Source organism: Podarcis pityusensis (genome assembly GCF_964106645.2).
Source record: "Podarcis pityusensis genome assembly, chromosome: 2".
NCBI classification, from domain to species: Eukaryota; Metazoa; Chordata; class Lepidosauria; order Squamata; family Lacertidae; genus Podarcis; species Podarcis pityusensis.
Window position 1 is genome coordinate 20,192,465 of NC_138029.1, and position 23,524 is coordinate 20,215,988.

The window sequence follows — 23,524 nt, forward strand, 5'->3', positions numbered from 1 at the left end:
ACTGCTGCCTCCTCCCATTGCTTTGTCCCAGCTCCTGTGAGCCTAGCAGTTCAAAAGCACACCAGTGCAAGTAGATAAATAGGTACCACTGTGGTGGGAAGGTAAACGGCATTTCCGTGCACTCTGGTTTCTGTCACGGTGCCAGAAGCCATTTAGTCCTGCTGGTCACATGCCCCAGAAAGCTGTCTGTAGACAAACACTGGCTCCCTCAGCCTGAAAGCGAGATGAGCGCCTCAACCCCATAGTCACCTTTGACTGGACTTAATCATCCAGGGGTCCTTTACCTTTTATATTACACCTAGAGGCTGTAACCTTCATGGCTTCACCACTTGTTGAGTTATTTGTCTTTGCTTTGATTCCTGTCTAGCTTGCTGAAGAGCTCGAAAGCTTGCATGCAATTTTGTGATGTTTTGGTTGGCAAAAGGTTTTCCTTGCCAAAAGTTTCAAAGAAGGGCTGGAGCTCAGCAATAAAGAATCCACTTTACATGCAGGTTCAGTCCCCAACACCTCCAAGCAGGTCTGAAAAGCACCACGCCAGCCAATACCACAAGACCACGAGGCAGACAGACCAATGGTCTCCAGTTGGTGTTACATAGCTTCCTACCTGTCCTATTAAGGATTTTGGGATTGCATTTCCTCTGTCTTTCCTTTCTCAGTTTAAATGAATGAGGACCTCCCCCTAGCGGCTGTGTTTAAAAGTCCCCTCTCTAGGTCCCTGCAGGTGAAATACAAAGAACTGTCTTCCTTTCTGTTATGATTTGATGCATTTTTTACCACAGATATGGGTCACTTGTCTCCATTTGTTTATTTACCTATTCCACAGAATCTCACGCGAAATGAAACATGGTAAACATTTACAAAAAAATACGCAAAATCAAGAAAACTAAAGCAAGGACAGTGATCCAATACTTTTTTTTAGATCCCACCAAGGGCCCATTATTATTACTAATATTATTATTATCATCATTATTTTTATTATTAAATTAAATTTGTATGCTGCTCTTCACAACATAAAAATACAGGATAAAAACAGGATTAAAAACACAAAATACATAATAATAACTAAAAAAAACCCCTCAAACCAAATAACACACACACCTTACCACACGGTGTGGTTTGTATCTTGTTGAGTTACAAAAAAACTATTCCTCAGCTTGGAGGATTTATTTATTTATTTATTTTAAAAAACTAAAACAACAACAACAACAAAAGACAAAGATGTTTCTGGTACAAGGAATGACATTGAGCCCTGACTGCAGTTGCTTCAAGAAAGACGGCTACAGGACAGGTTATGCCAAAAACAACAGCAACAACACCCCTATTCTGGAGTGTTCAGTTCTGCCCCCTGACTCCTTGCAAGGACTCTTTTCCTGTGGGCTCCGCAAGCCCAGGGCTGAGAGTTAGCAGTGCTGACGGGGAGGTAGGTGAGGTGGAGCGTGGGCTTGGTGGGGCTGCAGGTCTCCAGTTTTGTCTTCCAAGAAGCATCTACTACGCCATGGGCTGGGGAGTTTTCCGAGTCGTCTCTGGCTTTTTGGGGGCTGCTGCTGGTGGGCAGGCAGCCAGCCAGCCACAGCTTTGTGCCCACCCATGTGTCAGGGACTGGACTGAAGAGAAATGGTGAGGACTGCCTCCCCCTTCTCCTGAACCTTCCTGAGAACAGGAGGGCAGTATAGATTTAGAACAGCGGTTTGCAGAAGGGCATAGTTCAGAGGCTGCAGAGGGCAGAAGCTGGGAAATATTGGAACAGCAGGAAGAAGCACCAGGGGAGAGATAGCTGACAGACTCAGTGTCCTTGGAAAGCATTCCTGACCCCCCTTCTAAGACCAGAGAGGCATTGAGGGTATTAGAACAAAAAGCTCAGTGGCAGAAAGCTCAGATCAACCGGCGCAGAAGTGATGTCAAATAAGGGAGACGTAGGCGGGTGTGACTTTACTTGGAGCAACGCCATCATTGAATAGAGACTACATTCTCTCTCTCTCTCTCTGAATACTGAATAAATTATGTGGTAAGGACTCTTTGTGTTTATCTGCTTTTTTTGGCTGCCACTGGGGGAGGGATAGGATTCCCCAAAGCTTTGACATAATGGAAGGCTGCTGAAAGGCAGCCGGGCTGCTGGTAAGGGTGACCAGGGCAGGGGAGGTGCCCACAAAGGAGCGCCAACTCCAAGGGCTAACGCAGTTTCTGGCCCCTGGCTCACGCAATATCAGGGCATTGTGCGCACGGCGTCATGGCCTCCCACAGCGCCATGCGCAGACCCCCTCAATCCCATTGAGAAGATGGTGCCTCTGCTACAGGAGAAGTCCGGGCTAACTGCATTAGAAATGTGCACTGTAGCAAAATCGGGGGGGGGGGGGGGGAGGTGTTTGCTACAGGATGAGAACAGAATTTGTGCCGTGGCCTCGCATGGCGGCAGCGGGAGGCCCCATTAGCTAAAGTGGTACCTCAGGTTAAGAACAGTTTCAGGTTAAGAACGGACCTCCGGAACGAATCAAGTTCTTAACCAGAGGTACCACTGTAAGCCTGCAGTGCGCTGCAATTCCCTGCTAGCAATGACATTCACTAGGTGACATGGGTCCAGTTTCCTCTGAGTACAGCTTTGATACCGGAAGCGAAGCAGGGCAGAAAGAAATGGCTTAAAAGCAGCAGTGTTGATTTATCCGTTGCATTTAGACCCCGCTTTTCCTCCAAGGGGGACGCGGGTGGTGCTGTGAGTTAAACCACAGTGTTTCATTCTCCTGCCCTGCGTGCCACTTTTTCACGCATAAAGCAGAACACCCCTGCCGTTCCCTGCTTGGCACCTGTGTGGATAAAATATCCATGACTTCCACCCAGGCTGAGCTTGGCCTTTGGATATGTTTCCCGTACCCCCCCCCCCCAAATGCAGGAATTGGCCCTAAGGCATTGAACAAAGAGTGCTGATGCTGAATGGCAAATGCCTGGTCACCTGTGGGTAGAAAAGCAAATTAATAATGAACTCGGCCTCCGTTTGTTGTTACATCCTAGCAAAGTCTCAAACAATTACACACCCTGAAGAAAACAGTCCCAGTCAACTGTGTAATTGGCTTTCTGTAACACTGCTTTCTGGAGAGTGAAATTACAGGAGCCATCGTACTTTTCAATACTGGGACACCTCAAAGCATCCTGGGCCAGAAACCTGGAATCATAGAATTGTAGAGTTGGACCACAATCACAATCTAACCCAACCCCCTGCAATGCAGGAATCTTTTGCTCAACGTGGGTTTTAAACCCTTGAGTCTGAGATTCAGAGTCTCATGCTCTAGCAACTGAGAAAGCAACCCTATAAACCTGTCACAGATTTTTCTGCCCTTGGTTCCCCCCATTTCCCTGGAAGAACATGATGCGGCCTTTTGTACGCACGGGTGCCCATCTGGAAGAATCTGCACTGGCATTTCTCCCTACATGGAGAAAAACATTCCCCCTTTCCTCCTCCAGGCTCGATACTCCTAGCACTGTGCATTTCAAAGTACAATCAGGTAGACAGTCAAGACCCTTCCTTCCTGTCTCACGGTGATGCATTAATTCCACACATTGGCATTTTCTAGGCTGGCAGCCAAGTGTATGCCTGCATTAGGAAAACATATGTATCCGTGTCGGAAGCAAGCCTGGGTTAATGCATTCACCCGTTTGTATTGTGCTCCCCATGTGAACCTCCCAGGGGGCCTGTAAAATATAAAGCAGCAGCCGACGTGATGCTCATGGATAAGCAGCGTCATGCCCAGTTAATGGTCTTGGAAGAGCCTGTAGCTCATTGGTTGATCCTCTGAGGCTCAATCGCTGGTATCTTCAGTTAGGAGTCAGCAGAGTCTAGCCTGAAATCTGCTCCCCTAGCAGTCAGTGGGAACATTAATGAGCTGGATGGACCAGGGTCTGACCATGTTCCAAGCTTTCCATGTCTCCTCCTCCTCCTCCTCCTCCCCCTTCTTTATTTTATTTATACCCATAGCTGTCAACCTTCCCCTTTTTTGCGGCATTATTCCAGCACCATTTCCCGCTGCTTCCCGCTGCTATCCCGGATTGTTAGATATCCCGTAGACTGTCCCCGGGACAGGTGAGGCTGCTGAGCCCTTATTTTTGAGGCTGCTGATCCCTTATTTTCAAATCTGAAAGTTGACAGCTATGTTTATATCCCACCCATCTGGCTGGGTTTCCCCAGCCACTCTGGGCAGCTCCCAACAGAATATTAAAAAGACAATAAAACATCAAACATTAAAAACTTCCCTAAACAGGGCTGCCTTCAGATGTCTTCTAAAAGTCAGATAGTTGTTTATTTTATTGACATCTGATGGGAGGGCATTACAAAGGGCAAGCGCTACTACTGAGAAGGCCCTCTGCCTGGTTCTCTGTAACCTTGCAGTGAAGGAACCGCCAGGAGGCCCGTGGAGCTGGACCTCAGTGAGCGATGGAGGTGGAGACACTCCATCAGGTATACTGGGCTTTTAAGGTCAGCACCAGCACTTTGAATTGTGCTTGGAAACGTACTGAGAGCCAATGTAGGTCTTTCAGGACCGGTGTTATGTGGTCTCAGCAGGCATTTCCAGTCACCAGTCTAGCTGCTGCATTCTGGATTGGTTGCAGTTTCCAGGTCACCTTCAAAGGTAGCCCCACGTAGAGCGCATGGCAGTAGTCCAAGCGGGAGATAACTAGAGCAGTGAGACAGTCTGCAGGCAGGTAGGGTCTCAGCCTGTGTACCAGGTGGAGCTGGTAGGTAGCTGCCCTGGACACAGAATTGACCTGCGCCTCCATGGACAACTGAGAGTCCAAAATGACTCCCAGGCTGTGCACCTGGTCCTTCAGGGGCATAGTTGCCCCATTCAGGACCACGGAGTCCTCCACACCCACCTGCTCCCTGTCCCCCCAAAACAGTGCTTCTGTCTTGTCAGGATTGAGCCTTGATCTCTTAGCCACCATCTATCCTCCGACCACCTCCAGACACTCACTCAGGACCTTCACCGGCTTCATTGGTTCAGATTTAAAAGAGAGGTAGAGCTGAGAGGCAGAGGGCAACTGGATGGCCACTTTGGGAAGCAGGATGCTGAGCTCAATGGAGCTTTGGTCTGCTCCTGCAGGTTGCTGCTTATGTTCATCCCATAAGGCTGAACTAGTAACTAGAAAGGAGACTACCTGGGAGCACCATTGCTCCCTGCTAGTGCAGACCTACTGAATTTCATGAAAGAAGGACACAATAGATAGCAGACCCTCTCAGTGTCCCTCTTTTCCAGGGACAGTCCCGGATTTACAGAAGCCATCCCAGTTTCTGATTTGATCCAGGAATGTCCCGCTTCTATTTAGGATGTCCCTGTTTTCATCAGAGAAATGTTGGAAGGTATGGAGTTATGCGACCCCCGCGGCAATGAGATAAATAACTATACAACTTTTAGAAGACATCTGAAGGCAGCCCTGTATAGGGAAGTTTTTTATGTTTAATGTTTTGTGATGTTTTTATATACAGTGGTACCTCTAGATACAAACGGGATCTGTTCCGGAGCCCCATTCACATCTAGAGGTAAACATAACTAGCGATGGCACGTCTGCGCATGCGCGCGTTGCTTTTCGCCGCTTCTGCGCATGCGCGTGACGTCAATTTGAGCGTCTGCGCATGCGCAAGCGGCGAAACCCGGAAGTAACACACTCCGTTACTTCCGGGTTGCCGAGGAACGCAACTCGAATGCGCTCAACTCGAAGCATATTTAACCCGAGGTATGACTGTATGTGGGAAGCTGCCCAGAGTGGCTGGGGCAACCCAGTCAGATGGGCAGGGTAGAAATAAAATTATTATTATTATTATTATTGAATAGGATGTCTCTGTTTTCATCGGAGAAATGTTGGAGGGTATGAGACAGATACACACACACACAAGCACACACACACACGCACACGCACACACACACACACACAAAAGCTGCAAAAAGACAAGTGTTAGGTCACAGAATGGGGTGGGAATAGAAAAGCAGCAATGACTGTGTTATGCTATGGCCTCGCACCCCGGCAGCCATTTTGTGTTAGACCATGCCTCCATGGCAGCCATTTTGCAACTGGCACTTCCTCATGGCATTATGTTTTTTGTTGTTTTTTTAGATTATATTTATTAAAAGTTTAAGAATTACAGAAAAAAGAAAAAAGACAACAATAGAAAAGAAAAGAAAAGAAAACATAGAAAAACAATACAACAATACAACAGATAGAAACAAAAAGAGAACTAAAACATACATCCAATATTCCATATCTTTACCTTTCCTTAACTTGTTTCATCGACCTCCTCTTATTGTATTCTAGTTCGATTCACTATTTCAGCAAATTCTTCCCATCTTTCTTAATTTTTTCCCCATAATTTATCTTAACAGTCTAACCTTAAATTTTTTCATTTTGACCCGTTATCAATCAGCTTTTACTTAATTCTTTGTTGCATTTCTACTAAAACCATATAGCTTCATTCCAGCATCCTTCTAACACTCATTAATTTTACAATGTTTCTGTAAGTATACTTTGAATTTTTTCCAATCTTCTTCCACCGACTCTTCTCCCTGGTCTCAGATTCTGCCAGTCATTTCCGCCAGTTCCATGTAGTCCATCAGCTTCATCTGCCATTCTTCCCTGGTGGGTAAATCTTGTGTCTTCCAATGCTTTGCAATAAGTATTCTTGCTGCTGTTGTAGCATACATAAAGAAAGTTCTATCCTTCTTTGACACCAATTGGCCGACCATGCCCAGGAGAAAGGCCTCTGGTTTCTTCAGGAAGGTATATTTAAATACCTTTTTCATTTCATTATAGATCATCTCCCAGAATGCCTTAATCCTTGGGCATGTCCACCAAAGGTGAAAGAATGTACCTTCAGTTTCATTACATTTCCAACATTTGTTATTGGGCAGATGGTAGATTTTTGCAAGCTTGACTGGTGTTATGTACCACCTATAAATCATTTTCATTAAATTCTCTTTTAAGGCATTGCATGCCGTAAACTTCATACCAGTGGTCCATAACTGTTCCCAGTCGGCCATCATAATATTATGTCCAACATCTTGTGCCCATTTAATCATAGCAGATTTCACCATTTCATCTTGAGTATTCCATTTCAACAGCAAGTTATACACTCTTGACAAATTCTTAACTTTAGGGTCTAACAATTCTGTTTCCAACTTTGATTTTTCCACCTGGAAGCCTAGTTTTTTATCCAAATTATATGCCTCCATTATTTGATAATAATGGAGCCAATCTCGTACTCTATTTTTTAATTTTTCAACGCTCTGCAATTTTAGTCTGTCACCCTCTTGTTCTAAAATTTCCCAATACTTCGGCCATTTGGCCTCCATATTGAGTTTTTTTCTGAGCCTTTGCTTCCTCATGGCATTATGATCACATTTGTGAAGTCCTTGTCTGTCCAATGTCCTCTTCTTTCTTCTAAACAGGAGTGCAATGAACTGTTGTAGTTAAGCATCCATTGCTGTTCCAAGCCTTTGGCTGAAGGAGCTTCTTTGTTGTTGCTGCTGCAAGGTTGTGTTATGAATAGAAGGGTATGAGCAATGGCTGGTAACGTTGTCTCTGTGATGAATCACAGCCACAGATGCCCTCCGTGACACCAGTTGGCAAAGCTTCCTGCTTGCCGTGTGATTGCTTGCCTCCTTCATTTCCCAATAGCTCACTTTAACGAATGTGTCCCCTTGTCTCGCATGGTGAGTTTAGCATTGTGCGTGCAGCTCATTTAGGCTTTAAAGACTCTCCTGAGACGTAGAGGCACCAGGTAGCTTGGTGACAAATGAGACTTTGTCATTAACATCCAAAGGGCACAAACAGAAAATTAAATTGCCTTCTGCAACAAGTCCACGGAAAGGACCCCTGTACAGAAAAAAAAAAGAAAAACACCTAGAAATACATTGTGATAATTACTGTCTAAAATGAAGCGCCTTGAAAACCTTCTATTTATGTGACTAAGTGAATCTGCAGTTAAGAACAGAAGAACATGAGAAGAGCCTACAGGATCAGACCCATCTAGTGAGGCACCCTTTTCTCCCAGAAACCCACAATCAGAATTCAAGCACAAGTTACAGTGGTACCTCGGGTTACATACACTTCAGGTTACATACGCTTCAGGTTACACACTCCACTAAGCCAGAAATATTACCTTGGGTTAAGAACTTTGCTTCAGGATGAGAACAGAAATTGTGCTACGGTGGCGCGGCGGCAGCAGGAGGCCCCATTAGCTAAAGTGGTGCTTCAGGTTAAGAAAAGTTTCAGGTTAAGTACGGACCTCCGGAGCGAATTAAGTACTTAACCCGAGGTATCACTGTATACTACTATTCTTCAGTAAAAGCTCGTGAGCTGCTTTGATGGCGTGTGTAAATGTCATTGAAATTCTACTCAATATGGATCCAGATTAGATTCCAGTGTATAGTTAGCAAATAAACAACTTAAACACGTTGCAGGATTCCCAGAAAATAGACCAGAGGCAATTGTATTTCAACCAGCAGAGCTTTACTGCTACTGAAGGCAAATGAGCATAGTGGTCACAAATCCAACACTTTCAGGACTGGCACTGTGCATAAGAAATCCAGTTGCAGCAGACTTAACTTAAATTTACAGTAACTTATAATAAGTCTAAACCTTAACACTAAGCATACTATGTACAGAACACCACACCAGAGGGGAAAGAGATAGAAAGAGAAAAGTGAAAACCAGGCTCCTTCTGGCCTTACTTTTATAGTCATCATGACCTTGACAGAAGAGATAAGAGAACCAGTTTAAGCCATGATATTTTATTCTGTTTTTAATCTGTTGGGAGCCGCCCAGAGTGGCTGGGGAAACCCAGCCAGGTGGGCGGGGTATAAATAATAAATTATTATCATTAGCTGTACTCAGCTTCTCTGAAGAAATAACCCAAACATCATGAACCTTCTGCTTGTTTCTTTCACACAGAGAAGCTTCCAGGACTCTCTTGAATTAGGCAGAATAGGAAAGATCTCTACACATCGGATCAATACTTTCTGCACTGAGAAATGCAAAATGATAGTAAATGTGTCTAAAACTGAGTACTGGTCCTTTGGGGCAGAAGGCAAGGAAATCCACAGTAGGTGCAGCCAGAGTCAATGAGAGGCAGAACCAACCAATTCTGGCTAGGGTGGAATCCTGGAGCAACACTATTGTTCACAAGCCACCTTAGTCAAACCAGTTTCAGGATGCAGTTAGTACCAGGTGATTGGCTCTGACATCTAACCTCACCAGCTCAGGGAAGGTGCAATGGTTGAATTGTCCTTAGGAAAGGGAAATGTCTTGCTGTTGTCGCATCCCATGATTTCTAAAGCTGCCTCTTTCTAGAGATTTTGGCACCCCGCTATGGAAAACATTGCTGTCGGTCTCGGTTCTCTCCGACCCAACTATTTATATATTCTTTTCTTGCACCCAGCTGTTTAAAAGAAACAAATTAATGCCCTTACTAGCAGCTTCCTCACAACCACCACTTAGCATTAGAAGAGATGGGTCCTTCACTGCCTGGATGAGGCTCCTCAGAATGGATCGTAAAAAGCATTTGGCATCTGCTTCCTCATTTCTTGTCCCGTATGCCAACAAGAAAGAGGCAGGCACACAGAAGGGCCCCCTGCAACCAGTGTTATTTATACCGTCAAAGTTCCTTCTATTTGTCAAGAGATGTTCTCCTGCCTAAACAGCTCCATGTGCTTTGTCTATAATTCTCCCCTAAAGCCCCTCCTCCTCCTCCTCTCTCCCCCCACCTCTGCTTTGAAACCTAGAGTGAGTAATCTGCATAATTTGGTGTGATTCTCACTTTTCCTGACAACTCCATGCTGCTTCTTATTTGTGACTCCCCTGCTTTGCAATGGGGAATAGCGGGGCAGGATGTCACAGTCAAAAAGACTGTTACAAAAGTTGGGTGCTAACCGCCCCCCCGCCGACTGGTGGCAAGATCCCATGGGGTTCCGGGTACTCAGCGGGGGTCTGTATTCCTTTGGAGAACTGAGACACGGCAGAGACTGCTGTAGCTTTAAGAAATATGGTTTATTCACCTTTTTACACTTGCAACACTGGTGGCGCTGTGGTCCAAACCACTGAGCCTCTTGGGCTTTGCCAATCAGAAGGTCAGTGGTTCAAATCCCTGCAATGGGGTGAGCTCCTGTTGCTCTGTCCCAGCTCCTGTTCGAAAGCACACCAGTGCAAGTAGATAAATAGGTACCACTCCACCGGAAAGCTAAACGGTGCTCTGGCTTCCATCACAGTGTCCCATTGTACCAGAAGTGGTTTAGTTATGTTGGCCCCATGACCCGGAAAGCTGTCTGTGGACAAACGCTGGCTCCCTCGGCCTGAAAGCGAGATGAGTGCCGCAACCCCATAGTCGCCTTTCACTGGACTTAACCATCCAGGGGTCCTTTACTTGCAGCCTGCATGGAGGGAGTCCAGATCTTACAGCACGATCGTTTCAAGAGGGATTTGTATGCCACCAGCAGCCAGCCTACTCAAGATGGATTTCAGTCTTCTTTCATCCCTTCTTTTTCCCAGCACACCTTGATAACAGACTCTTTTCCGACCACCTCACACCCAGTTACCCTGGAAACCTTCCAAACCCTTCCAGTCTCTGCTCACACCTCCTGACAAGGGGAAGCACAATTCTCTTGTATTGTTTCTTAATGACCCTAGTTTGGCCCTAGCTTGTCCAGGTCAAGAATTCCTCTGCAGCTTGTATTTCTCCCTTCACACCCGAAATAACCCAAAATCCTACCATTTATTAATTTCTAGTGTTTGGGGGGGAGTGTTCCCCTCCCAAATCTATAACACCACATACCTTTGCTCTGGAATCAAGTAGAAAGGGAGATGTCAAAAAGCAATTGCAGCCTTCCTGGGGTTCATTGGTTTCAGAAGAGACAGAGATTTTCACAGTTTGAACAGTGGGGGCTGTTGCTCAATGGTTTTCAAAGCAACCTGCCTCCCCAGTGTCCTTTTGCACAGCTCAGTGCTAAAAAAAAGAGTAATTGGTCTTTCTGATGGACTTGAGAATTGAGCACCTTCGTTCCATTTTTGTACTTGGGTCCTTGGAATAGAAACACAGACATGGATTAAAAAGAAAAGGAAAAAACCCCGACCCTGAGCTTCTAACATGCTTGTTAGCAATAGCAGAGAGAACGTTAACTACCTCCCAGAGGCAATGCCTCTTGTAAAGTCTGACTCAGCGGAGGAGTAATGCTTTGCATGCAAAAGCTCCCAGGTCCAATCCCTGGCCTCTCCAGGAAAGGCTGGGGAAAGCTCCATTCCGCACTTTAAACAGACATGCCTTCTCTGCAAAGAATCCTGGGAAATGCCCAGAATCCTAGAGGAGATAATAATAAATAATAATAATAATAATAATAATAATAACCATCTGGGTGTGTTGAAACCATCATGGGGTTGAGTAGGTGGTAATATTATACACACACACACACACACACACACACACACACCTCTGTCTGTTTTCATCATCATCATCATCATCATCATCATCATCATAGTTTATTTATACCCTGCCCATCTGGCCGGGTTTCCCCAGCCACTATGGGCAGCTCTCAACAGAATATTAAAAACACAATAGGACATCAAACATTAAAAACTTCCCTAATCAGAGCTGCCCTCAGATGTTTTCTAAAAGACAGATAGTTGTTTATTTCCTTTACATCTGATGGGAGGGCGTTCCACAGGGCAGGTGCCACTACCGAGAAGGCCCTCTGCCTGGTTCCCTGTAACTTCACTTCTCGCAGTGAGGGAACAGCCAGAAGGCCCTTGGAGCTGGACCTCAGTGTCTGGGATGAACGATGGGGGTGGAGACGCTCCTTCAGGTATACTGGGCCGAGGCCATTTAGGGCTTTAAAGGTCAGCACCAATGCTTTGAATTGTGCTCGGTTGGAGCCAATGTAGGTCTTTCTTTTTTTTTTTTTTTTTTTTTAATCATATTTATTAAAATTTCCAATAATAACAGAATAAAGAAGATAGAAAAGATAAAGAAAAAAAAGAAAGAAAAGAGACCAATTTTAAACCCTTATTTTCATAACCTTCTTTCTGGGACTCCCTCCTTCCCCTCCCGACTGTATTCCCCTTTCCCTACGTTGGTTCCACAAGTTCTCATTCCCAATTTAACCTAATATGTTATGCCTAATAGCCAATTTAAATTACAATCTTAACATCACTCCTCACCTTTAACAAAATAGAACAAAGATTTTTTTCCCCAAAATCTACCCCGTTTCCTTCCACGAATTCCCCCTTTTCTTTTTTTTTTCCAAAACTTGTTAAATCAAAATACCAAAGTTATATATAAAAAAAAAATTTAAAAGATAGAAAATAGAAGAAGGTTCCAGAAGTTGATTACATAGCCTTTGGATTCTAGAATTCCCCCTCCCTTCCCCGGTTTAGATTCCCTATGTCCATCAGTCTGTATGTTGTCGGCCTGGAGGTCTCAAGTCCACAGCCAAACTTTCTCAATTCATCTTGCCGGTTTTCTTTAAAGTTACTTGTTTTGATAATGTTTAATTTCAAAAGTCCAGTCTAATCGAGGCCTTTAATTTCCCTTGATCATTGTTACTCCTCCCATTGTTCTTGCCGTGGCGTAGTTGGTCCTTTACTCTTTTGTTTCTTACTTTCTCAGGTTTCTGTCTTGTTCAGCTGCAAAACCATTCTTATTCTGAAATCTAGTATCTCTACAGAGGTTTGTTATTCAGGAGCTTACTTAAATAGAAAGATTCTATTGTGTTGTCACCTCTGTAGACAAAACAAATATTTCAGTTTTGCTACTTTCCCAGGAGCTAAGACCAGTAGTACACATCCCAGAGTAGTTTTCCATATACGCCGCTTGTAATGTCCCAAAGCCCCTCTAGAGGGATTGCAATAACTTTGTGTCCTCTCATCCAAAAGTCAAATTGTTGTTTCTTTTTCCACCCGACATTTTATATCCATATTTATATCCAATTGTATCAAAATTAACCAGCAAAATACTTGTAGCAAAGTCCTCTTTATATTCTCAAGATTTGACAGCTACTTTGACAGCTGTCAAACTCTCCATCTCTCTCCGCCAGGTTCTCTGAATCGCCCCGGTTCCCGGGGGGGGGTTGCCTTTTCCCTCTCACCCTCGACTCTCCTCCAGCACAATTCTTGTAGTAATTCCATCGTGGAATTTGGTATTTTTAGTCAGCAATAAACTTCTGAATTGATCTTGGTTTCTCAGTCCTTGTTTTAGCATGTTTACAATCAGGGAGGGGACTGACTTCCTTTTTAGATCCCCCCCGCTCGTGCCGAATCCGAAAAAAAAAAATTCCTTTTTTTTTTCCTCCTTTTGTACCCGGTTACCCAATTACTCACGGGTTTTTGTTAAATGTCCGAATTTCAAATGGAAGAAGCCAGCACTCTCCGACGAATGGCATGCGGCTGCACTCGGCAGGGGAAGCGATAGACTCAAAGTACCACGCCACTCCCAGGCACCCGATCCGTAGCCTTTAAAAAGGCTCCTTCACGAGTCGGGAGGACGCTGACGGTACCAGCCGAGTCCCCATGTCCACGGGCCCCGTGCCCGTGGTTTTTAAGGGTCCCCGCGTCGCCGGCGCGGTAGGACCCAGCCCCTGCCGAGCCGACTCCCTCCGGAGCTCGGAGGGAGTCCGCCATTCGGCGATGGCGCCAACCCGGAAGTCCGTCAATGTAGGTCTTTCAGGACCGGTGTTGTATAATCCCGGTGGCCACTCCCAGTCACCAGTCTAGCTGCCACATTCTGAATTAGTTGTAGTTTCTGGGTAACCTTCAAAGGTAGCCCCACGTAGAGCACATTGCAGTAGTCCAAGCAGGAGAGAGAGTGCCCTGTTCACCTCGCAGAACTACAACCCCCAGAGTTCCATGGGAATATGGCAGCAGCATAACATCGGCTGCCAGCACCCAGTTGGAGGGCGGCATGAAAAGACACAACAGCTCACGATGTCCTGCTAGCCCCGCAGGCTGGCAGGGTGTCGTGAGCTATGCACCCACAAAAAAACTGCACCCTGGGTGACAGCCCCCCCCGCCCCCATGCTATGCCTCTGGAGCATGTGACCTGTGGGATGTGAAACACAAGAGCAGTCAAGTACAACATTCCTAGAGTGAACATGTTTACACATGGGGAGGAATGTTTGTCCAGCCAGTAGGTAAACTTCCTGTTTCCTTCTGGGCTGGGACAGACTTCCTCTGCATGTGACTAGAGGTGGGCATGGCCTCACCTGTGCAGGTAACGACAAAAGCACAGGGCAGGGCAGCCATCTCTCTCCCTTTTGACTACATGCATCGAAGAAGCAACATCTGCTTAGCCAAATATGCTCTCTTGGCTCCAGCCAAGAGAGGACAAAGGGACTGTCTTCTTATGAGATAGTTTCTAGGTGTATGTTACTTTTCTAAGCTAAGTCTGCCTTCTGGGATCCTATTGTGAACAGAATGATGTGTGAGTAAACCTTTTTATACTTTTATAGAAGACTGTGTCGTATCTTGTCATTTATGAAGGAATAAAGGGAAAATACCAGAACAGTTATTATAGAGGCTTTAGCGAGCCTGAGCAAAGGCATCCGCTGCAAGTTTAAAAAGGGGAATGTTACTCTGCTAAATTGTGGAACTTGTTAACACAAGTTGGAAAAGGATATAATCCAACAATATATCCTCTCCTGCATCCCTGAACATTCCCACATGACCTCTGTGGCTGCTCTGTCTACTGTCCAAGGTCAAGACCCTGGTTCTTTCTTCCTAGGGTTCTTTTTCTTTAAGATGGTCTCGAGCCCAGCAGCCCTTCAAATAAAGGACTCATAGAATCATAGAACTGTAGAGTTGGCAGGCACAGCAAAGCTCATGTATTCCATACAGGACCCTCTGCAGAGAGGGTTTCCGTCTGCCAAGTAGGACACATCACGGCCCTTAATGTAAGTATAGTATACCTCTGACCGAGTGAAGTCTGGGAGAAAACTCTGTAGACTGTATGTTTGACTCAGAACTGGTAACTTGACATGCACCGCTCTCCTTTCTGTCGCAAATTCGGCTGCGTGTCTTACTGTCTCCTCTTGCCGCTGTGATCCCATCACTCCTCTGCCTCACTAACTTCCTTAGCTTTCATTCATCTTTTGTATTAGAATGTTCGAGCTATCTTTCATCTCAAATGACTTCATTCACTCACTGCTCTCTAATCTTTCATCTCTGCTTCAGCTCTACAGTTCCATCCTGCCCCCTCTCCTTGTTAGACAGAAGCAAACTCTCTACACGCCTGTGTTCAGCTCCCTCGGCCCTTATCTTTGGAGTTCCCTTGCTATCGACATTTATTCTGCTGCTTCTCTGTCTGCATTCATTTCATTTCTTAATTCTTACCTCTTTCTTAGGCTTTTCCTAGACACGATTTCTGTTCACGGTTGACGTCTTTTTGTTCGGCTGTTTAACCATCCCTTCCATTCCCCTTTCTTTAAATATCAAGTGTTTAAGATTGTGCTGTTTTGCTAATTTTAAAATACCTAGCAGTAGGCGAGATATAAAATACATAGAGATAAAATAGCGACCATCGTTGTAGCAGCAGCAGCAGCAACATAAGCGCCAGTGTCTTGGACCAGTGTCTTGCCCTAGGTAATGGAATGGATAAGAGCCAACAAATTGAAGCTCAGTCCAAATAAGGCTGAGGCACTGTTATTGGTTGGTTCACTAGACCAGATGGGTGAGAGGTCAATAAAATACATAGAGATAAAATAGAGACCATAGTTGTTGCAGCAGTAACAACAACATAGGCGCCAGTGTCTTGGACCAATGTCTTGCCTAGGTAATGGAATGGATAAGAGCCAACAAACTGAAGCTCAGTCCAAATAAGGCTGAGGCACTGTTAGTAGGTGGTTCCCTAGATCAGTTGGGTGGGAGGTCACCTGGTCTTGATGGGGTTACACTTCCTCTGAAGTAGCAGGTTCATAGCTTAGGGGTACTCCTGTATCCTTTGCTGTCGCTCAAGGCTCAGGTGGCGTCAGTGGCCCGGAGTGCCTTCCATCAGCTTCAGCTGGTGGCCCAGCTACGCCCCTATCTGCACAGGGATACCCTAACTACTGTTGTCTATGCTCTGGTAACCTCAAGGTTAGATAACTGCAATGCGTTATACGTAGGGCTGTCTCTGAAGACAGTTTGGAAACTTCAGCTAGCGCAGAAATCAGCAGCCAGGTTGCTCACCGGAGCAAGACGGTTTGAGCATATTACACCCATCCTGATCCAACTGCACTGGCTACCAATTAGTTTCCGGGCCCAATTCAAAGTGCTGGTTTTGACCTATAAAGCCTTAAACGGCTCAGGACCGCAATACCTTAAGGACCGCCTCTTTCCACATGAACCTGAGATCACCTTCTGAAGCCCTCCTTTGTGTGCCCCCCACCTGAGAGGTCCAGAGGGTGTCAACACAAGAACATGTCTTCTCTGCAGTGGCTCCCCACCTGTTGAATGCTCTCCCCAGGGAAGTTTGCCTGGCTCCTTCATTATATATCTTTAGGCGCCAGGGGAAAACTTTCCTTTCTAACCAGGCCTTTGACTGACCTAATAAACATTCTATACCCTTTAAAATGTGGGTCTTTTTTGGAGGGGTGTTATTGGGTTGTTGTTTTTATTTTGATTATATATATTGTAGTCTTTATGTTGATCTTTTCTGTGAACTGCCTCTGGGTATAGGGCATTATATAAATTCAATAAACAACAACAACATATGTGGGGACAGGGCTGAGAGCCTCCCCACAATCTTGAGGGGCTGAGCCTCATCGGGCCCCTCTGCAGTGGTGGCGGACCTTGGTGGGCCCCACAGACTCCTCCTGACATGTGCGACATCGCATGTGTGATGTCATTTGTTATGTACTGAAGTTCTCACCCTGGGCCAGCAGGGGGATACTGTCGGTAGTTTTCACTCAGGTCCACATATGCAAATAAGGAACTGAAAGTGGCGTTCAGTGATTGGATAGTTACAGAAAGTTGTTACTGTTGCTTTGTAGTTGAGCTCTATATAAGCAGGTTGGCTGAACCCTTCAGCCCAGTTCTGTTCTGGGCCTGTGAATAAACAAGAGGTGTTAGAAGAATCGCTGTGTCGTCTGATATGTTCACCCACAACTTAATATCATTTGCATGCGATGAGCTCCCTCCCCCACGCCGAGCGGAACTCATCAGCTCTGTAGCAGCAGGAACCACAGCTTGTGCTATTGCTACTACCCATCTCCACCAGCCCCAAAGGCTATGTTGGAGAGAGACATTCATTTCCAGAAACAACACTAGGAACAACATGGCGGTCAGGGACGGGGAGCATGGAAGATGAAGGGCACCCTTCTCATCCTTAACCCGCCCCGTGTGCTTGCAAACAGTGCAATGCCCCTGCTACTAATAATTGCCGTATTTTTTGCTCTATAAGACGCACCAGACCACAAGACGCACCTAATTTTTGGAGGAGGAAAACAAGAAAAAAAATATTCTGAATCTCAGAAGCCAGAACAGCAAGAGGGATCGCTGCGCAGTGAAAGCAGCAATCCCTCTTGCTGTTCTGGCTTCTGGGATAGCTGCGCAGCCTGCATTCGCTCCATAAGACACACACACATTTCCCCTTACTTTTTAGGAGGGAAAAAGTGAGTCTTATAGAGCAAAAAATGCAATATCCCAAATGCCTCTTCACCTTCCCTCTAGCTGAGGCATGCACACATTTTTCTATCCTAAACTGTTGGAAGGAATGCAGTTCTGAACATCTTCCCCTTCTTATTTTTAGGCTGTGAAGAGTTACTGAAGGATGCATTGTCTGCTGAGGGCCTCAGACCTCAGCGCTACGAGACGGAGTATGTGGATTACTACTACCAGGTAAAAGGAGTCTCTGTTTTTAAAACCTCTGTGTGGAATTGGTCGGCAGAGGGTGGGAAGTCGAGCATTCCAGCAATTTCTTCCACTTTGCACAAGGCCTCTTTCTGCTCATGTTACCCAGTTGCATTTATGGATAGTGGATGTGGCAGTCATCAACTCAAGGTGAAAACATTGGGAGAGCCAAGCAAGTTATTTGAAAATTTGAGGGCATTTCAATGGTCCTGAGTACTCATTGTATTTCTGGGCTCTGGGGACAAGAAGTTATTTTCATGCAGATCAAGGTACACATGGTGGAGATTGCAAAACTGAAAATTCTTTGTTGATGGAAACAGGGTTTGAGATATAGCTTGCCCGACAAGGTCGTGGTGGTTTCACATTTGGGATATGAAAGTACTTACAACGTTTTGCGTAGCTTTTCTGACTTGAAGGTCTCTTGGTTCAGAGGAGCTTCTCTGTTGTCTAGTAGGTTGCACCAGAAATGACAATGAGACCGCAACCATCGACTCAGTGGAAGTATGATGGATGTGCACATCCTGTTTCATTTCTGATCGTAAACTAGATTCTAGTTGAGTGAGCTTTTCCCAAAACCAGATGTTTGCAGGTGGAAAATGATGCTTCAGTTATTGGTGGCACCTGACAGATGGATAGTGTGGTTCAAGACAACACCAGATGAAGTTTACTGAAGGGTGAACACTTATGGTGTTTTTAATATTCTTTTGGGAGCCTCCCAGAGTGGCTGGAGAAATCCAGCCAGGTGGGCGGGGTATAAATGATTTATTATTATTATTATTATTATTATTATTATTATTATTATTATCTGTTTCTGCTCCTCCTCCTCCAATCCTCTCCTGGTCGTGGGAGACAGTGGAGCAGGAGAGGTGGGGGCAGGAGGACGTGGTGTGGAAGGCCTTGACTATACCAGCCAGACCTACCTCTCTCTCCTGCTGCACCTGTCTGTCAAGCTCCAGCCAGGTGAGCTGACCTCCATTGCCAGAAAGAATTCAGCATGTGATGAGCCGTTCAGCCACAGTTCTTTGAATAGGTTGCAAAATTTTGGCATGGCAGCATGTTGTGTTGGGGCCCCTACAGAAAACCGCTGGACTTGCCACTGACTGCCTCTTTGTGAAGGCACTGAGAATCCTAAATCAGGATTCAGCTCGTAATAGGATTTGTCCCAGTGCTCAAAATTGAGAAAAAATGTGAAGATGCAATCCAGGGGGTTGTCTGATGGAAACTACACCTCAGACTAGGGTGGTTTGACTTTACTTCTTAATAAATGCAAGACAAAGTGTTTCTGAGATATGGGGCCTGCTAGAAATCTCCTAGCTTTCCCTTTAAAAGTAATTACGTGTTTTTCCGTGTATAAGACGAGCTTTTTATTATTAATATTATGTTAAAAATTTGGGGTCGTCTTATACACAGATAGTGCAGAGGGGGGACGGGCTCAACAACTCTGGGCAATCCTGCCCCCCCAAAAACTTAACAACTCTTGGCAACCTCCCCTCATTTTCTTAATTGTATTGTATTATATTGTATTTTATGCTTTTTTGTTGTTGCATCAATTAAGTGTTTTAAATTTGTTGTTAGCCACCCTGAGCCCGGTTTTCTGAACTGTGAAGGGCGGGGTATAAATAAAAAATTATTTATTCAGTTATTTAATTTGGAGTCCGCCAAAATAGGGGGTGGCTTATACACGGGGGCGTATTACGCACGAAAAAATACGGTATTCTTTGGATTGTTGTTACCCTGTCCTAGTGCCTTGCATGCATTCTGCTTCCTGGGTGGCAATGAAGGGATTCACGTCATGCCTGCTAATGTCAGTAAAAAAATATTTAGCACAATCTTTGGGGGTTTTAATTGGTCTCGATATGCACATAGACAGAGGAGCATTGTAGCGTCACCAACGATCCTGCCTCTGCCGGGGGGGGGGTCTATTTCCTATGTTTCCTTGTGCTCATCCTCAATGAAACAGAAATCAATAATTCCTGGGCTGTGTGCCATGCACTTGTTCTTTTCTATTTGCTGAGAGCTGCTGTCAAAGAGCGTGATCCTTTTCTCTACTGCACAGAGACACATCACGCAGCATCAGACCTTGTGCGCTGGGTCCAGGGCAGAGATGATCCTGCTCTGCCCCCCCCCCCATGGTAAAAGTAAAGGTGGTGGCAGCAGTTATTAGCATGACTGTGCCGTTGTGGGGGCAGCGTAGCCCAGGGGAGTGGGGCAGGGAGGCAGCTGCACCCCCAAATTCATAAAACTAGTAAAAAGCATTGAAAGTACTCAATTAATTAAGATTCTACACCCACACACCAAGCAGAAGTCTGTGTCAGTTTGCATTTCTTAGTGCAGAAAGTATTCATCTGATGTGTAGAGATCTTTCCTTTTCTTCTTAATTCAAGTGGGTTCTGGAAGCTTCTCTGCGTGAAAGGAACAAGCAGAAGGTTCGTGATGTTTGGGTTATTCCTTCAAAGAAGCTGAGCTTAAACTGGTTTTGTTATCTCTTCTGCCAAGTTTCTTGGAAATCTCCTGGAAACCTTATCGCTGAAGAAGCCCAATGGAAGAAATGAGGGTGTATCCTGAGAACTGGTCTATTATCAGCTGCCTTGTTGTTACTAAGTAGCTCTGTTTGTTACACTCTCAAGACGTAGGACTATGCAGAAGGCAAGTTCGTTTGTTAGACTTTTAAGACATAGGATGATGCAGAAGGAAGATATCAGTATGAAATGGCATTGCCAACAGGAACTGTACATTGTAATCATTGGACTTGACAATCTTTGGACTTGACTATCCTTGGACTTTATACATAGAAGGTTATATAGAAGGTTAATAATAATATGATATGTTATTGCCATCAGGGACCGTGCTTTGCAATTTTTTGATACGACGATTAAATTACAGTTTTATTATATATAATGTTATGTTACTTTACAGCCAGTTACGTGTGTGTTGTGGTATTCTGACTATTCAGTGGTACCCCTGGTTACAGACGCTTCAGGTTACAGATGCTTCAGGTTACAGACTCCGCTAACCCAGAAATAGTACCTCGGGTTAAGAACTTTGCTTCAGGATGAGAACAGAAATTGCGCGGCGGCAGCGGGAGGCCCCATTAGCTAAAGTGGTACCTCAGGTTAAGAACAGTTTCAGGTTAAGAATGGACCTCCAGAATGAATTAAGTTCTTAACCTGAGGTACCACTGTAAAAGTAAGGCCAGAAGGAGCCTGGTTTTCACACACTTTCTCTTTCTATCTCTTTTCCTTCTGGTGTGGTGTTCTGTACATAGTATGCTTAGTGTTAAGGTTTAGTCTTATTATAAATCATTGTAAGTTTGAGTTAAGTCTGCTGTAGCGGGATTTCTCATGGACAGTGCCAATCCTGAATGTGTTGGATTTGTGACCATTATGCTCATTTGCCCTCAGTAGCAGTAAAGCTCTGCTGGATGAAATACAATTGCCTCTTCATTGTACTTTCTTGTGCTTGCTGCCTTGTTGCAAAGCCTGCCTGGGAGCTGAGTGCCTGGTGCTGAAGGGGAGACAGTCTGCCGTGCAGGCCCAGAAGCACCCACTGCTGACTCCCAAGGTAAGGTGCTTGCCACACATTCACCTTTGGCCAGTCTCCATTGGGCCACTAAACTGGAGGCATCCTCTTCCCAGGCCCCTGTGGGACAGTTTGAGGAGTCGCCTCTCTTTGGGTGGACCAGAGGTGGTGACGGCTGCTGACTGGCAGACTCCCAAGGAAGAAGAAGAAGAAGAAGAAGAAGAAGAAGAAGAAGAAGTTTGGATTTGATATCCCGCTTTATCACTACCCTAAGGAGTCTCAAAGCGGCTAACAATCTCCTTTCCCTTCCTCCCCCACAACAAACACTCTATGAGGTGAGTGAGGCTGAGAGACTTCAAAGAAGTGTGACTGTCCCAAGGTCACCCAGCAGCTGCATGTGGAGGAGCGGGGAATCGAACCCAGTTCACCAGATTGCGAGTCCACCGCTCTTAACCACTACACCACACTGGCTCTGGAGAGGAGAGGAGGTTGAGGGAACACTCCACAAAGGGGGAGGGTGTTCAAAAAAGGGTGAGAGGCTTCCAGCTCTGCAGGCAAGGGGTGACCTAACTGGGCTCCTGAGCCCCACAGGGGTGCTGCAGAAGGAATGCAGTTGGTCAAGGGAGCCGTGGACTCAAAAAGCTTGAAAACCTCTGATCTAGGCAATGCTTCATTTGCAAAGGAGTCAGTTCTTATGCTTCAATTCACTTCAAACGGCACAGTATTTAATATCTGCAACAGAATGGCTATGGTTCACACTTCTTCTTTTTTAAAGTCCACTTTGCAAGGCAGAAATGCAAGAACTAAATGATTCCTGCACAGAGAAGCACCTTTAGCTGTTGCATTTCTGGTTGTCATGCAGTTAGTTATTAAAGTCCATTAAAGGTAACAACACAGGTAAGAATGGAAGTGGCAACCTGAAGAGGAACTACATGAGGGTTACTTATTCTTCCCAGTTTGCCAAGGGAGACAACAGCTGCACGGTGCCCTCCACAGGCTGAAGCCTCAAGCAAGCAGGCTGTTGGCAGATTATCTCCTTCTGTTTGTTTCCTTTCTTCCCTGTGGTCATAGCATTATTAAACAATACATATATTTTTCATTCAGCTTTTTAAGGGACTGCAGTTAAAGAAAACATACGCAAGGTAATATGGATTCACTCAAACACCAGTGTTTCCCCCCCCCTCCACAATTAATTAACACAGCAACATCAACTCGCATTATGCTGCACAGAGTAAGACAACAAAATAAGACAGTGCTGAAGAGACGAGCGAGGGAGAAGAAAGAGGAGAGGGGAGGGGAATGGATGAGCAAACCAGTTACAGTGGTACCTTGGTTCCTGGACGGCTTAGTTGGCGAACAAATCTGCTCCCGAACCCTGCAAACCCGGAAGTGCTTTGGCTGTCGGCATTGTTTCCAGCGCCAATCAACCTTGGTTTTCAAACATTTCGGAAGTCATATGGACTTCCAGAATGGATTGAGTTTGAGAACCGAGGTACCACTGTACTTGTACATGAGCTTTGTTTCAGTTTTTCCGCCTGGGAGAACCAGCAGAGCAATCCAAACCCTTCTTCTCTTGGGTGGCATTTGACTAAATCTAACTTGGTCTACTCCAACTAAAATTAATGAACATTACAAAGTGGGCTTGATTAATTTCAGTGATTCTGCTCTGATCAGAACTTAGCTGTGTTCCATCAGTGGTCCCATGAATGCTCCCTCCGAGTTTGTTTTTGAAAGCCTAAGCTCACGGCTGTGATGCTGAGAAATGGCCACAGAGTGTCAGTGTTAGGCAAAGTAAGGCACCTGTCTGTTCTCTTGGCTCCCTCCAGCTTCCCATATTCTCTTTAATGAGCAGCTGCTGCTGTTCAGTCTTGGGGTGCCAAACTCTCCACCCCAGAAGAACACAAGGGAGGAAGAGATGTTATTTTAAGCATCCCAGGGGATTCGGCTTTGTCAACAACAATGAGAGTGCCTTGTAATGTGACCTAGCAGAGTGTTGGTGCTAATTTAATGTTGAATAGCAGGGTGGTTGCTTAAACAATGTGCAACTTAGGTTCCCAGTCAGCAGGCAATTGCATATACATCCACAGCTCCTGTTTCCCTCCAGCTGATCTCATTGGTGTGTCTGTGTTTTCCACGTCCAAAACTCTTCCTCTCCCCAGAT

At 45.4% G+C, this 23,524-nt stretch overlaps 1 protein-coding gene across 3 annotated transcripts in view; it reads left to right on the top strand.

The window, feature by feature from the left end:
- The window catches only part of RAB11FIP4 (RAB11 family interacting protein 4), a 219,287-nt gene that overhangs the window by 72,640 nt on the left and 123,123 nt on the right, over positions 1-23,524 (top strand). For all 3 annotated transcript variants that reach the window (XM_080994562.1, XM_080994564.1, XM_080994563.1), the window contains exon 3: positions 17,744-17,832. In XM_080994562.1, coding sequence (XP_080850688.1) covers positions 17,744-17,832 — 89 coding nt within the window. The remainder of the gene's footprint in view (positions 1-17,743; positions 17,833-23,524) is intronic.